The sequence below is a fragment of the Panthera leo genome, chromosome C1 (genome assembly GCF_018350215.1).
Source record: "Panthera leo isolate Ple1 chromosome C1, P.leo_Ple1_pat1.1, whole genome shotgun sequence".
Lineage (NCBI taxonomy): Eukaryota > Metazoa > Chordata > Mammalia > Carnivora > Felidae > Panthera > Panthera leo.
In genome coordinates this window covers 201,451,087-201,467,861 of record NC_056686.1, presented here as the reverse complement: position 1 = coordinate 201,467,861, position 16,775 = coordinate 201,451,087, and the positions used below count along the sequence as shown (strand labels likewise).

The following is a 16,775-nucleotide window of genomic DNA, read 5'->3' as shown; positions in this document are numbered from 1 at the left end:
AAATAAACGTTTAAAAAAAAAAAAAGGAATTAGAATGTGGAATATTTAAAAAACTGCAAATCATTAAGAACCCCATATAAAACAAAGGGTACGCAAAAGCAGTTCAGAGAAGAACAATTATAAAAATACGTTCAACCTCAGTAGTAATCAGAAAGATGTGAAAAATAACGATGAGATCATGTTTCACTCGTTAATGTGATGGAGACCATGTGAAGAAATAGAAATTCACTATTAGTGAAAATAGAAATTGGTACAGCCTTTTGGGAAAACAGTGACAAGATTTCAGAAGACTAAAAATTAAAAATTGAAAATACTTATTCCTAACATTTTTGCTTCTAAGCATATAAACTAAAGGAAGTTCTCCAGGAAACTGGGTAAGAATATTTGTTGTGTCATTATTTGCAGTAGTGGAAAAAGTTAACTGCCTAAATGTTTTCAAGACTGGGTAAATTAATATATCTATTAAGTGAATAAAAGTAAATAGTAAAGTAAAACTGTATTATAGTTTTTTTCAAGCCATTAACTTGGATTATTTTGATTATAGGTTAAGTAGGTACAGTGTCACAGGCTTCTTCAGCTATTGACAGACTTGCTAATTTACATTTGTGGAATTTTTTCTAAGTGATCATCATTATGGATATTTCCCCAAATTTAGGATTTTTTTTTTTCAGACATTGACTGCTCTGAATCTACTAGGGGGGAAAATAATATTCAAAATTGTTTTGCTTTCCTCATTGTCTGTTCTTTTTTATAGGACTAATGTTTCAAGCCAAACTCCCTCTGCCAAAAGAAGTTTGGGGTTTCTTCCACAGCCAGCTCCTCTTTCTGTCAAAAAGCTGAGGTGTAATCAGGATTATGCTGGCTGGAACAAACCAAGAGTGCCCCTTTCCTCTCACCAACAGCAGCAACTGCAGGGGTAAGTAAATTCCTTGTATTTTACTTTCTTTTTGTAAAGTGATTAAAGTATATATTGCTTGGTGTAAAAAAGAATGAAAGGAGTCATATTAATTACAGTTTTAAAATATATACTCCCTTATTAAAGATTTATCATATCCATTAGTAATGATATATCAGGCCATTATCTGATCTCCCGTTTTTGAACTTTGAAAAAAATTCATACGTATAACATACTAATCATAAGGCAAAAAAAGTGTATTTTCTAATCACGTGCACTTCATCCTTCTCCTGAGATATTTCAGCACTAAATTTTATTTATATGCTCCCCAGCCTCTTTATGCTTAGAGTTTTATTAAACACATAAAAAGGAGATCATAGGGGCGCCTGGGTGGCTCAGTTGGTTGAGCGTCCAACTCTTGCTTTTGGCTCAGGTCATGATTACCATGGTCGTGAGATCGAGCTCTGTGTCAGGCTCTGCCTCTGTGCTGACAGCTCCCAGAGCCAGCTTGGGATTCTTTCTCCCTCTCTCTCTGCCCCTCCCCTGCTTGCACATGCACTCTCTCTCAAAATAAACTTAAAAGGAGAGAGAGATCACAATGTAATAACTAATAATAATTGTAGCGCTCTTACCTAAAGTATTTGTTACATGCCAAATACTGTGTACTAAGTGTTTAAATAGATTTTTTTTCTTTAAATTCTCATAGCAGCTCTGTGAGATAGATGTATGAAATATCTGCATTTAGAGGTGCCTGGATGGCTCATTTGGTTAAGTATCTGACTCTTTCTTGATTTCGGCTCAGATCATAATCTCATGCATGGTTTGTGGGATCGAGCCCCTCATTGGGCTCTGCACTGACAGCACAGAGCTTGCTTAGGATTCTTCGATCTTCCCTCCCCCCCCCCCCCCCCCCGCCCCCACTGGCACAGGTGGTCTCACACTCTCTCAAAATAAATAAACTTAGGGGCGCCTGGGTGGCGCAGTCGGTTAAGCGTCCGACTTCAGCCAGGTCACGATCTCGCGGCCCGTGAGTTCGAGCCCCGCGTCAGGCTCTGGGCTGATGGCTCGGAGCCTGGAGCCTGTTTCCGATTCTGTGTCTCCCTCTCTCTCTGCCCCTCCCCCGTTCATGCTCTGTCTCTCTCTGTCCCAAAAATAAATAAAAAACGTTGAAAAAAAAAAAATTTAAAAAAAAAAAATAAATAAATAAATAAACTTAAAAAAAAATTGGTTTTTACAAATGAAGTAACTAAGGCTTAGATAAGGTAACTAACTTTCTCAAGGTGATATAGTCAGTGGTACAGCAGTAGTAAACTTCGTCAGTTGGGCTCCACTTGCATTCTTAACCCCTGTGCTCTATTACTTCTCTGTTCCTTGATTTTTTTTCACTCCATACTAATCATGGGCTTCCTCCTATATTATGACATAACCTTTAACCATGTTAGTGTACATTTAGATTTCCCTTTTTGCCATTACCATCTAGGCTAGAATGAAGATTCTCATGCGTATCTTTTTAATATTTATTGGAACTTTAGTATAAATTTTTGGAAGTGTATTTTTGTTAAGACTACAATTTTGAAGTTTTGAAATTTTTTTATTATTCTTACCAAACTGCTCTCCTCACATCTACCAGTTTGTTTTCAGTGTTGCTCAAATTATTGCTTTTGTACTCGCTTTAAGGTAATCTTTTTACTTGAATGAGTGGCATCTCCCAATTTGGCTTATCCATAGTGATTTATATGCTTCATGTCATAGCAGATAATAATATAGAATTTACAGTGAAGACATTTCACTTTCTTCTCTGTTTTCCTGTTCCTTTTCTCTGAGCTTTTTTTCCCCTGTGCTTTTTTCACCAAATTTTTGGTCTGCCTCAAATTATTACCCTGCTTTCTCCTTACTAGACAACATTCTTGTTATATTAGTCATACCTGTCCCCTCTTGTGACCATTTTTTATCCAGATCTTGTCTCTATCTTCATCATATTTGTCTCATTTTCTTATTGTCTTCTCTTATGCAGTCTTTGTTTTCTGGTCTTTGTTTCCATTTCTGGTCTCTGTCATTTGCTTCCTGCAGAGTCCTTTGAAATTCTCATGAGTTACCCACTGTTGATGCTCCAGACTTCCTGTCTACTTCTAGTGTTTCTTTAATTTTGGTATATACCTATACCCATCTCTAGGAATATAGCTTTCTTTTTTTCAGACTTGTTTCATGAATTAGACTGTAGGGTTTCAAGTAGGCTAAGTACTCAGGACTAAGGACTCCTTAAAAACAACAACAACAGCGGTGCCTGGGTGGCTCAGTCGGTTAAGTGTCTGACATCGGCTCGGGTCATGATCTCACAGTTGGTGAGTTCAAGCCCCACGTCGGGCTCTGTGCTGACAGCTCAGAGCTTGGATCCTGCTTCAGATTCTGTGTCTCCCTGTTTCTCTGCCCTTCCCCCATTCACGCTCTGTCTCTCTGTGTCTCTCAAAAATGAATAAATGTTAAAAAATTAAAAAACAACAACAAACAGTGGAAAACTGCCAGATCTAGAGGTTAAAGGAGGCCACCTAATTCCATTGTTCCTTACAAATCCTCAAAAAAATATAAAATGAATGAGTAGTGCAAAGAAAAGCACACATAACCATTAGCATTACTAGGAGAGAAAGAATACTATCACCTGCAAACTACCTTCTGGGTAGAGAAGCAAACCAAATGCCAGTAGTGTTATTTTCTACTGCTTTAAGCCTGTGAGTGCTGAGTTGGGGATAGGAGGCTTTAGAGATTCCGTGAAACAAAAATATATAGGCAGTAGAAGGCTTAGATGAAGCATAGGAAAAAAGAAAAATCACTGTCAGAGAAATTCAGATACCATCTGCTGAAATACTGAATGTAAGTCTGGATCTTGGTAGTTCACAGCTCTGGTTACAGGAAAGGAACTTGCAAGTAATTGGTGTCAGAAGTAACAGTCTCAAAGAAGCATTACTTGTGGGGAAGGAATCATCCAAACCTGGAGACTTGGTTTAGAAGCAAAAGAAAAAAATGAGAGAAAAATTATGAGTTGTGCTGAAATAAAGGGCAAACAAGACATGCCAACCCTGCCTTGTCTTCTACCACCACTACCATCTTCCATTAAAGAAACGGCTTTTTCCTAAACTAACAGAAGAAGGTATACTTAGGAACCCTGTCCATGAAATGAACAGGAATGTAAAAAGCAGGCCACTGCCATACAAAATTATAAGGAAAAAAACCATGATTCAAAATATTTAGACCAAAAAAAATTGTACCCCTGCAATCACCATGAACCATGAGGAAACTGTTGTATAGCACCCAAAACTGAATTAAATGTCCTTAGACAAGCATTTGAAGGTATGAAAAAAACACCATGGATCAGGAATTCAAACCCTAAATCAAAATGGGCAAACAGGAAGAAATGGCAGTTGCTTATGCTCCGAAAAAAGAAGAAAGACATCATATCAAAAGGCTAAATTAAAGGTCCCCAAGGGAAAATAAGTTTACATGAAAATTTAATAAGGGGCTTTGAAGGAAAACAGAAGAACCACCCAAGGGGGAGTGGAGATGAGATGGAGAAGTATGAACAATCAGAGATAAATAAGTAAGTAAATAATAAACAATCAGGGAGAAAGAGTTGAACTCGGAAACAGGCAAGGAAGGTCCCATTAGAGTCTAACAGTCTAGACTTTAAAGATAAGAAAACTGTTAGACTTTAGATTAAGTTTTATTAGACTTCAAAGATACGGAGAAATCCTCAGTGCTTGAGTCAAAAGGATGAAATTATTTGCAAGGGCAAGAGAAGACCGATACCAGACTTCTCAAGTCATCATTCAAAGCAAGACAAGAAAAGAACAAAATTTTGAAGAAACTTGAGGAAAGAAAGGATGCACAAAGATTGTGCCAATCCAAGCGGCCAAGTATGCAGGCTAGAGAAAATAAGCTTTGAAGTGGAAGAACTCCAAAAACTGTATACATATGCTCTTCATGAGGAATCTGCAGAGTGTGAGCTTCGCCCAACCAAGAGGTGACAAGGGAGACATTGACAAGACATAGGTGATGAACTTTCATGTATTTGGTTGTAGAGCTAAGACTAAAACAATGGTGGGAACACATGGAAAGATGGTATATAAACATTACGTCTTCTGTCAAAGGAGTATGATTGCATCTGAAAGGAAATGGAAAGGGAGAGAAAAGAAGTAGAATAAAATAATTGTGTCAGAGGTAATAGGTATGAGTCAAAGGTTGCCTTTTAAAATGGACAGACTAGATAGTAAAAGAAAAAGCTTAAGAAGTAAGAGTTAATGGCACCATAAAAAAGTATAAATAGGGGCACCTGAGTGGCTCAGTTGGTTACGTGCCCGACTTTGATTTCAACTCAGGTCATGATCTCATGGTTCGTGAGTTCAATCCCCACATCAGACTCCGTGCTGACAGAGCCTGCTTGGGATTCTCACTCTCTCCCTCTTTTTCCCTGCCCCTACCCCACCCATGATTTCCGTTATCTCGCAAAATAAATGAGTAAACTTAAAAAAATGATTACTGTAATACAAAATAATAAAGAAAATACAAAATATAAAGAAAAATAAATTAACCTGCACTTATCTTTGAAAACCTTTGTGGCTGGTGTGAGGGAGATAAGAGAGAGGAGGACTGTTGTGTAGGACAACTTTCAGTAACAGATGTTGACTGCAGTACAGTATTAATAAACTCTTGTCATATACTGTATTTAATATAACTGGCAATAAGGCTGCAGAGGAAAGGATCTATATCCGCAGACAGCCTGACCTAGAATGAAGCAAAGCATTCCTGAGCTTACTCTTGTATGGAAAAGCAAAGGACTGTCCATAGGTGCTTTGATGTGACAAAAAATACACGAGTGCCAGTTGTGGGCACCTTCCAACATCCTGAAAAATCACTGAAATCACTGATTTCTGCCGAACACCAGGGCCTGGACCTGAGCATCTGAGCATGGGGGACGATCATCCACAATCCTGCGGTGTGAGAGAGAGAGAGAGAGAAAGAGAGAGAGAACCATTAGCTCAATTGTGATCATGTGAGATTCGGCATCACATACCACTCATATTGCAAGACATCGTTCATTTATCAAGTTAAAATTTATCAGAAATGTTCACTCTTCTGGAACACTTGCAGAACAAGTTACTCACAATCCAAGGTTTTACTGTATGTGTTTGTTCAAGTAGTACACACAAAAAGTTACAAACCAGTATCATTTATGAATACTGATGCAAGAAACCTTAAGTTAAATACTGATATATTTCTATTCCAGTATCACATTAAGAAAATATAATAATAAATAATAAATAATAAATAATAATATTATATATTATTATATATTATATAATTAATAATAATAATAAAATATAAATATATATTTTATTTATAATATACATAAAATATAATATAAATAATATAATAAATATTATATTATATTATATTATATATTATATATAATGTATATTATATATTATATAATTATATATAATATATAATATACATTATATATAATATATTAAATATATATACTATATATTTATAGTATATTATATTATATATATTATATATAATATATAATTATATATAATTATATTAATTATATATTATATTATAATAAAATATAATATAAATAAAATAATAAAATATAATAAAATGTATAATAAAAATATAGAAAATCTATAAACTGTGACCGAACAAGTTCATACCAAGATTGCAAGATAGTTCGATATTAGGAAACCTATTATTATAATTTACTGTACTACTAGGCCAAAGAAAAAATCATATGACTTTCTTTGTTGATACCGAAAAAATCTTTGACAAAATATAACACTCATTTCTGATAAAAACACTTGAAAACATAAGAATCAGTGAATACTTCCTTAACCTGATTAAATATATACCTCACTTTTGGGGCGCCTGGGTGGCTCAGTGGGTTGGGTGTCCAACTTCAGCTCAGGTCATGATCTCCTGGTTTGTGGGTTCGAGCCCCGCGTCAGGCTCTGTGCTGACAGCTCAGAGCCTGGAGCCTGCTTCAGATTCTGTGTCTTCCTCTCTCTCTGCCCCTCCCCTGCTCATGCTCTGTCTCTCTCTGTCTCAAAAATAAATAAAAACTTTAAAAATAAAATTAAAAATAAATAAATATATACCTCACTTTTAAAACCAGTGTTTAGTAAGGAAGAAATCAAGGATGCCTGCTATTTATATTTCTATTTAATTTTGTATTGGAAGTACTAACCAATGCAGTTACACAAGAGAAAGGAAATAGAAACATAAGCATTGGAAAAGAAAGACCTATAAACCATGGTGAAACTAACTTAAAGCCTTAGGCAGAGAACAGGATTGGAAATTAACATACAGAACAATTTGGTATATTAATACAGATAATCAGATGGAAGATAATGGAACAGAAGGCCCCATGTACAGTAGCAACAAAAAAAGGTTTTGTGTGTGTGTGTGTGTGTATACATGGAAAGAAACTTAGCAAGAGTTACTTAAAATTGAATGAAGGAAACTATAAAATGCTTCAAAAAGATATAAAATAAACTTAAATACATGTGAAACATCCATGTTCTTGGGGTGGGGGACATCCTAGCATGATCAAGATATGGTTCTCCCTAAAATGATTTGTAAGTTTAATGTGATCCAAATAAAAAGACTGAAAAGCTTTTTTATGGAGCTAGGCTAGTTGATGTTTTTGTGTGCACAGGTTCATATGGAGAGGCGCTTGGGTGCCTCAGCTGGTTGAGTCTGACTCTTGATCTCCACTCAGGTCTTGATCTCAGAGTCATGAGTTCAAGCCCCACATTGGGCTCCACACTGGGTATGAAGCCTACTTTTAAAAAAAAGGTTGATATGGAAAAACACAGCAAGTTAGGAAAATACTGGGAAGAAATAAAGGGGGAAATAGTCTTACTATATTTGTAATATTATAAAGTCCTTATGATTAAAATAGCTCAGTATTGGGGCACCTGGGTGGCTCAGTCGGTTAAGTGTCCTACATCAGCTCGGGTCATGATCTTACAGTTTGTGAGTTTGGGCCCCGCGTTGGGTGCTTGCTGACAGTGCGGATCCTGGAGCCTGCTTCGGATTCTGTGCCTCCCTCTTTCTCTGCCCTTCCCCTGCTCAGACTCTGTCTCTCTCTCTCTCTCTCTCAGAAATAAATAAACATTAAAAAAAGTGGTTTTTTAGACTAAAATAAAATAGCTTAGTACTGATACATGAATAGACAGGTCAGTGGAACAGAATAGAAAGTCCAGGGACAAGAAGTATTTTTCTTTTAATAAATGGGGTTGACATATCTATATGGCTATTTTGAAAAATATAGTTAGATTCATCTCAACTGTATGCAAGAATAAATTCAAAATTAGAGTCCTCAATTTTAAAAATGGAACTTTTTAAAAACTTTTTAATGTTTGAGAGGGCTAGGGCACAAGCTGGGGAAGGACAGAGAGAGAGGCAGAGAATCTGAAGCAGGCTCTATGCTGTCAGTGCAAAGCCCAACATGGGGCTCAAACCCACTAACTGTGAGATTATGACCTGAGCCGAGTCAGATGTTCAACCGACTGAGCCACCCAGGCACCCTTAAAAATGAAACTTTAAATACTAAAAGAAACTGGGAGTGAATTTCTTTATAATTTTAGTGTAGGGAAAGGCTTGTAACTGTGACTCAAAATCAAGATTCAGTAGAAGATTGATAAATTTGTGTACATAAAAATTACATTTGGGGCCCCTGGGTGGCTCAGTCCATTAAGCATCTGACTTCAGCTCAAGTCACCATCTGTGGTTCGTGAGTTCAAGCTCCCACATTAGGCTCTCTGCTATCAGCACGGAGCCCACTTCAGATCTTCTGTCTCCCTCTCTCTGCTCCTTCCCTGCTTAAATCTCTCTCCCTCTCTCTCACTCAAAAATAAACATTAAAAAAATTAGAATTTTCATGGCCAAAAGCATAAACTAAGAAAAATTAGGAGCAAATATTTGCAACATGTATCATAAATATCATGCTGATCTTTCTGAAATACAAAGAATTTAAAAACTTGACAGGGGAAGAAGATCTCAATAAAGTGGTAGAGGTCCTGCGTTCTGTTGCTTCACAAAGCCATTGAAAAATCAAGCAAAACTGTCAGAATCAACTTTGTCAGAACTCTGTGGAAAACAGAGGTTTACAGCAATCAAGCAAACACTAAATCAAGAAAAAGGCAATTTAAAAAATGATCGGGGCGGGGTGCCTGGGTGGCTCAGTCAGTTAAGCATCCAACTTCAGCTTAGGTCATGATCTCACGGTTTGTGACTTCGAGCCCCATGTTGGGCTCTGTGCTGGCAGCTCGGAGCCTAGAGTCTGCTTCAGATTCTCTCTCTCTCTCTCTCTCTCTCTCTCTCTCTCTCAAAAATAAATAAACATTAAAAAAAAAAATGATAGGGGGCACCTGGGTGGCTCAATCAGTTGAGCTTCTGACTTCGGCTCAGGTCATGATCTCAAGGTTAGTGATTTCAAGCCCCGCATGAGGCCCCACACTGACAGTGCAGAGCCTGCTTGGAATTCTCTCTCTCTCTGCCCCTCTTCTGCTTGTGCTCTCTCTGTCAAAGTAAATAAACTTAAAAAAATTTTTTTATTAAAAAATTAATTAAAAATAAAAACGATAGGAAATTGGGACTTTTTAAAACTCCTGTGTATGCTGAGGAATTTTGAAAAACATGCACATGCCCAAGACTCATGCTCAGAAAAGACCTAGGAAGACATGAAGCTTTCACTTCTGGCCAGTCTGTAAGATCAGTGCAAGCTGGCAGTGAGGCTGAGACAGAGTTTATAAATGACCCAGAGAAGCACTCAAAGTGTGCCCCAGCATAATGCCAATCTTCAAAGCCTGGGAGAAGTTTTTTCATTTTGTTGTTTCTTCTACTTCTTTTCCTTCTTCCCTCTTTCTCCTTTTTTTCTTCACTTTCTCTCATCCAGATTTCAAGGAAATCTGTCAGAACATTAGCTGGACACAAGCCAAAGGAACAGCGACTTCAGGGACCACACATGACAAATAATTACAGACTTTACAAAAAGAGTTTAGAAAACTGACTAAACATGTAACTACAGTAAATAACAAAAACAAATTCTGAGGAGAGTTAAGAATCCAGTTTCCATAATTATTATAATATTCAAAATGTTCAGCATAAAACTTAAAAACATGCAAAGAAATAAGAAAGTATGGCCCATTGGTAGAAGAAATTAATGGAAACTATTGCTAAGGAAACATAGACATTGGACTTAATAGACAAAATTTTTAAATAAACTTTAGAGAGGGGCGCCTGGGTGGCTCAGTCGGTTGAGCTACCAGCTTCGACTCAGGTCATGATCACATGGTTTGTGGGTTTTAGCCCCGCATGGTGCTCTGTGCTGACAGCTCAGAGCCTGGAGCCTTCTTAAGATTCTGTGTATCCCTCTATCTTTGCCCCTCCCCTGCTCACTCTCTCTCAAAAATAAGCATTAAAAATTTTTTTAAATAAATAATAAACCAGAGAGAATAAACATTATAAAATAATAGCTAAGTATCATCAATACTCCAGTTTCAGTAATGGATAGGGCATATAGACAGAAAAATCACCAAGGAAAACATGTGATTTGACCAACACTATAAACTGCCTAGATGTATGGGACATATATAGAACATTCTGCCCATCAACGACAGAATATATTTTCTTTTCAAATGCACATGAAACATTCTCTGGGACAGACCATATGTTACACCACAAAGTAAGTCTCCATTTTAAAAGTTTGAAATCGTGTAAAGTATCTTCTTCAACCACAGTAGAATGAAGCTGGAAATCAGTTACAGATGGAAAACCCGAAATATGTGGAAATTAAACAACACACTCTTAACTAATGAAGTCAAAGAAGAAATCACAAGGGAAATTTAAAAATACTTAAAGATGAATGAAAGCCCTAGCAGCATACCAAAATTAACGGGATGCAGCAAAAGCAGTACCCAGAGGGAAATTTATAGCAGGAAACACTTACATTAAAAAAGAAACATTGGTGAGGCTGTAGAAAAATTAGAACCCATTATACATTGCTGGTGGGAATGTAAAATAGTGCAGCTACTGTGGAAAACAGTATAGTTCTGGAGATAGATGGTGGTAATAGTTGCACCACAGCACGAGCGTACTTAAGGCATCTGAACTGTACACCTTCAGATGGTTAAATGGTGGGGTGCCTGGCTGGCCCAGTCGGCAAAGCCTGCAACTCTTGATTTCTGGGTCGTGAGTTTGAGCCCTACGTTCAGCATAGAGTTTGCTTTTTAAAAAAATGTATAAAATGGTTAAATGGTAAGTTTTATGTATATTTTCTCATGATATTTTTAAAAATGACCTCAAATCAATGATCTAACTTTACACCTTAAAGAACTAGCGCAAGACGAGCAAACTAAACCCAAAGCTAGCAGGAGGAAGAGAATAATAAAGATTAGAGAAGAGATGAATAAAGAATAGAAAAACAAGAGACAGTCGTCCAAACCGAAAGTTGTTTCTTTGAGAAGATCAACAAAATCAACAAACCTTTAAACTGACGAAAATAGAAGACTCACATAACTAAAATCGGAAACACAAGTGGGTACATTACTACCAATCTTACCAAAATAAAAAGGATTTTAAGACCGTTCTATGATTACATCAATAAATTAGGTGACTAGATGAAATGGATAGATTTCTAGAAACAAAGGAGAATTGTGCAGCTATGAAAAAAAAGTGTAAAAAGTTGAAGAAGGTATATAAACTCATAGCCAAAATGAAATACTGTTTCACACCTAGTAGTGGTAAACAAGAAACCCGGGGTGGCTGGGTGGCTCAATTGGTTGAGCATCTGACTCCATTTCAGCCCAGGTCATGATCCCAGCATTGTGGGGATTGAGCCCCCAAGTCAGGCTCCCTGCTGAGGGTGGAGTCTGTTTAAGATTCCCTCCTTCTATCCTTCTTCCCTACTCACTCACTCTGTCTCTAAAAATGAAAAATAATAATAATAATAAATTTAAAAAAGAAACATGAAAATAACGAAGTATGTGTTGGTAAATTAAAAAAACAAGTTACTAAGTATATACCATATAGCATTCCATCTATCTTCTGTTTTTACAAAAGAAATAAAAATATACATGTTTGCTTATATGTATACATAAAATATTTTTAAAATATATAAAATAGAATGTGTAAAATTATATTTTATTTAAATTGGAATATAATACTATATTTAAATATGTTTTAAGTTGGTGTGTCTTCAGGTTCAGTGGTATTTCCTTTAGTGTCTAATCTGCTATTAATCTCATTCAATAATATTTTCATTTATTGTGTTTTTTATCTCTAAAATTAGTTTGGGGCTTATTTATATTTTTCATTTCTTTCCTCTTATATTTATGTTTTTCTCTGCACCTGTGATCACACGAAGTATTTTTTTTTAAGTTTATTTAACTTGAGAAAGACAGCATGAAAGGGGAAGGACAGAGAGAGAGGGAGAGGGAGAGAATCACAGGTAGGCTCCATGCTGTCAGCACAGAGCCCGATGTGGGGCTTGAACCCACAAACCGTGAAGTCAAGACCTGAGCCAAGATCAAGGGTCAGACGCTTAACCGACCAAGCCACCCAGGCACCTCTAAAGCATATTTATAATAGCAGGGCACCTGGGTGGCTCAGTTGGTTAAGCATCCAACTTCGGCTCAGGTCATGATCTCGCAGTTTGTGAGCTCGAGCCCTGCTTGAGGCTCTGCTGAGAGCTCAGAGCCTAGAATCTGCTTTGGATTCTGTGACTCCCTCTCTCTGCCCCTCCCCTACTTGCACTCTATCTGTCTGTCTGTCTCTCTCTGTCTCTCAAAAAAATTTTTAAAAATGTGAAAAAAAAGTATATTTATAATAGCTATTTTAATATCTGCAACTTGGGTTTGATTATTCTGAGACTTTTGTTTAAGCTCTTTGGTGTTAAACCTAGAGTAGACTTTATTCTAAGGCTAATGTAATTCATTTCCTAAAGCATGGGTCTTCTGGTATTTCTGCTAATGCCCTCTGAGTTCATCTAGATCTCTCTCCTCTGGTTGGAATTCAACCAATTTTGGGTCCTGCAAGAGCTCTGGAAATTATTCTGCTAATAGTTCCCCATGGGGCGCCTGGGTGGCTCAGTCGGTTGAGCGTCGACATCGGGCCCAGGTCAAGATCTCGTGGTCTGTGGGTTTGAGCCCTGCGTCGGGCTCTGTGCTGCCAGCTCAGAGCCTGGAGCCTGCTTCAGATTCTGTGTCTCCCTCTCTCTCTGCCCCTCCCCCGCTCATGCTCTGTCTCTCTCTCTGTCTCTCTCTCTCTCTTCTCTGTGTCAAAAGTAAACATTAGAAAAAAAAATCCCCAATAATCATTCTTTTCCTTGAAGTTCTTGCCTGGTGTCACAGGGTTTCACCCTAAACATGCACAGGTTGGTATTTAGCTGAATACTCAACAGACTGTGCCTATTTCTGGAGCTTTTCCTTTGCACAGCTCCCTCCCCTCAGGTACTCTGTCCCAGACATCTAAGCAATCTCAGCCTATCAAACTCTGATTTGTTTCAACTCAGTTCAGCTTAATTCCTGGGCTGTTTGGGTATGCCTCCCTGGACTGCAGTTCACAAATTGCCTGCAGCCAGAAACCCTGCATAATGGTAGGATTCACACTGCTTCCCTTCTCATAAGAGTCACAGTCCTGCGCTGCCTGTTGTCCAATGTTTTGTCCTTTTTCCCCCCCATTGTTTATGGTGGTAGGATAATTCCAGACCCTGATACTTTCTCATAGTCTGAAGTGGAAGTTCTTCAGGGTATTCAAAATTGACATCACCAATGAATAGTACAGTAATATCATGTACCTCTGAATGTGATACCCTTGGAAGGAGACAGTATCACTATATGTCACTGTGTTTTTCCAGCCTGGGCTGAATCTCATGAAGAAATAACAAACCCAGCATGAAGAACAGTCCATTAAAAAATAGTGATGGGGGGGAGGATGTATTCTTCACAAATGTCAATGTCGTGAAAGAGAAAGCTGAAGAAGTACTCTGGATTTAAAAAAAAAAACAAAAAACTGAAGAGACACGAGTACTAAATGCATCATCCTATTCTGGACTGAATCTTGTGCTTAGCCCAGGGGTCAGGGGGCGGATGCTATAAACATATTGGGCCAGTTGGCAAAATTGGATTGAAGTATGTTAGATAAGAGTATATCGGCATTAAATTTTATAATGCTGGTAACTCTGCCTTGGTTATATAAGAGAATGTTCTTATGAAATACACCCTGAAGTATATAGGGCTTAAGAGTTACGATTTATGCAACTTACTCTCACACGCGTCATAAGAAATACAGAGAGAGATGCATTAAATGGCAAAGCATATAGTGCAAAAGGTTAACAGTTGATGAATCTGGACAAAGAATATTCTTGTGCAACTTTTCTGACAGTTTGGGAATATTTTCAAATAGAAGTTTTTTTAAAAATATGTGCTTTAGAATATGTTTGGCAATGCCCATTAAAGCCAAATACATATATCCTGTGATCCAGCAGTTCTACTTCTGGGCATATCCTGAAGAGTAATGAGTAAGTTATATCTCAATGAAAAATTAAAATTATAAATAAGAACAGATTACTCTTTGAATAAGTCCCCAGTTCTTTTTAACATTCATTTGAAAATGTACAGCTTTACTTGTTATAATCTTATAATGCAGTGGTTCTCAGAGTATAGTCCTCAGACCAGCAGCATCAGCATCAACTGGAATCTTGTTAGAAATGCAGTTTTGCACCCTCTCTGTTTAGACCTACAGGGCTTAGCAATATGTATTTTAACAAGCCCTCTATGTGATTCTGAAGCATGCTGTAGTGGAGAACCCCTGCTTTAATGAACATATGTCAGGAACTACTATTGTCTTCAAAAGCATTATATTATTATTTTTTTTTTTTTTCATTTTCAGCTTCTCCAATTTGGGAAATACCTGCTACATGAATGCTATTTTACAATCTCTGTTTTCACTCCAATCATTTGCAAATGACTTGCTTAAGCAAGGTATCCCATGGAAGAAAATTCCACTCAATGCACTTATCAGGTAATTGTTACATATTTACTAAATAAACTTTTACCTTATTAATTATAGAATAACAGTTGCGGACACTTAAAATTTTATGTGCCTTAGACACTTAAAGCTTAAAGTTTTAGGGGCACCTGGATTGCTGTCAGTTGAGCATCTGACTTCGACTCAGGTCATGATCTCACAGTTTGTGGGTTTGAGCTCCCCGTGTCGGGCTCTGGCTGACAGCTCAAAGCCTGGAGCCTGCTTTGGATTCTGTGTCTCCCTCTCTGCCCCTCCCCCACTCACGCTCTGTCTCTCAAAAATAAATGTTAAAGTTCAAAGTTTTATTGGTAATAGTCTTTCAGATATCATGCTATCCAAACTTTTGTAAAACTTCACTAAATTTGTCTCTTGTTTTAACAGACGCTTTGCACACTTGCTTGTTAAAAAAGATATCTGTAATTCAGAGACCAAAAAAGATTTACTCAAGAAGGTTAAAAATGCCATTTCAGCCACAGCAGAGAGATTCTCTGGTTATATGCAGAATGTGAGTACTCATTGTTTTTAAACACTTTAGAGATAAGGGAAATTGAAATGATTTCAGTGTGTTACCTGATTTTTATTTTAAAATGAGATTTGTGTACATGTGTTCATCACAGGTTGTAAAACCTGAGGACTTAGGGTAAGGTTTAATATGACTCTTCTGTGTATTTTATCGTATTTTAATAATACAGATATCGTTTGCCATTACGGGAACTTGGGCTATTTTAGCTACAAAAGCTAACATACTTTTTCTTAAAGTAGGAGTGATTCATTTATTTATTCATGCTAGTCCCCCTGGTAGTTAAAAATATAAAATCCGTCATTTATTCTTATTCACAAAATATGTACCCCCAAATTGTTAGAATAAATCTGACCTTTTTTGTGTTAATTAACCTCCAAATGCTTTAGTTGTATAGATCACAATGTTAGCAAGCTATTTTTGTGACAAGAAAGGCTTTGATCTTATAATTAAAGATATTGTGCCTTCTTAGGATGCTCATGAATTTTTAAGTCAGTGCTTAGACCAGCTGAAAGAGGACATGGAAAAGTTAAATAAAACTTGGAAGACTGAACCTGTTCCTGGAGAAGAAACTTCATCAGATATTTCAGCTACCAGGGTATACACTTGCCCTGTTATTACTAACTTGGAATTTGAGGTTCAGCACTCCATCATCTGTAAAGCGTAAGTAGTCTAGGAAAACTCTTTGCCTTTTTCTTTTTTTTTTTTTTTTTATTTAAAAATTTTTTTTAACGTTTATTTATTTTTGAGACAGAGAGACAGAGCATGAACGGGGGAGGGTCAGAGAGAGGGAGACACAGAATCTGAAACAGGCTCCAGGCTCTGAGCTGTCAGCACAGAGCCCGACGCGGGGCTCAAACTCACGGACCGCAAGATCATGACCTGAGCCGAAGTCGGCCGCTTAACCGACTGAGCCACCCAGGCGCCCCGCCTTTTTAATTCTTTATGGCAGGTGATTAAAATTCTTTGAGAAGGTTTTAATTCTTCCTTTCTATGTCATAAGGACACATAAATGCATAGATTCTACCAAACATCTCTTTTCAGTGTCTTTATCTTCTGTAAAAATGCTTTGTAGGGTGAGAACTAAGGAGAACTGGACTATTTTGTCATGTGCTTTAGTGCTGACTAAGCACTTAATTTTGATCTGTAAGTTTGGTTTTGGTTGTTTTTTTTTTTTAATCTTTGCGTGGAATACTGAGTACTCTGGGAGTACTTGTTCTTTTTCCCTGGAAAGACTCCCTCTTATTAGTTGCTTATTTTATTAAACCAAAT

At 37.2% G+C, this 16,775-nt stretch overlaps 1 protein-coding gene across 6 annotated transcripts in view; it reads left to right on the top strand.

Moving 5' to 3' along the window:
* Nucleotides 1-16,775, top strand: part of USP37 (ubiquitin specific peptidase 37) — a 99,790-nt gene that overhangs the window by 39,521 nt on the left and 43,494 nt on the right. For all 6 annotated transcript variants that reach the window (XM_042950151.1, XM_042950149.1, XM_042950153.1 and 3 more), the window contains 4 exons: nucleotides 755-916; nucleotides 14,846-14,977; nucleotides 15,365-15,488; nucleotides 15,976-16,166. In XM_042950151.1, the coding sequence (XP_042806085.1) occupies nucleotides 755-916; nucleotides 14,846-14,977; nucleotides 15,365-15,488; nucleotides 15,976-16,166 (609 nt within the window). The remainder of the gene's footprint in view (nucleotides 1-754; nucleotides 917-14,845; nucleotides 14,978-15,364; nucleotides 15,489-15,975; nucleotides 16,167-16,775) is intronic.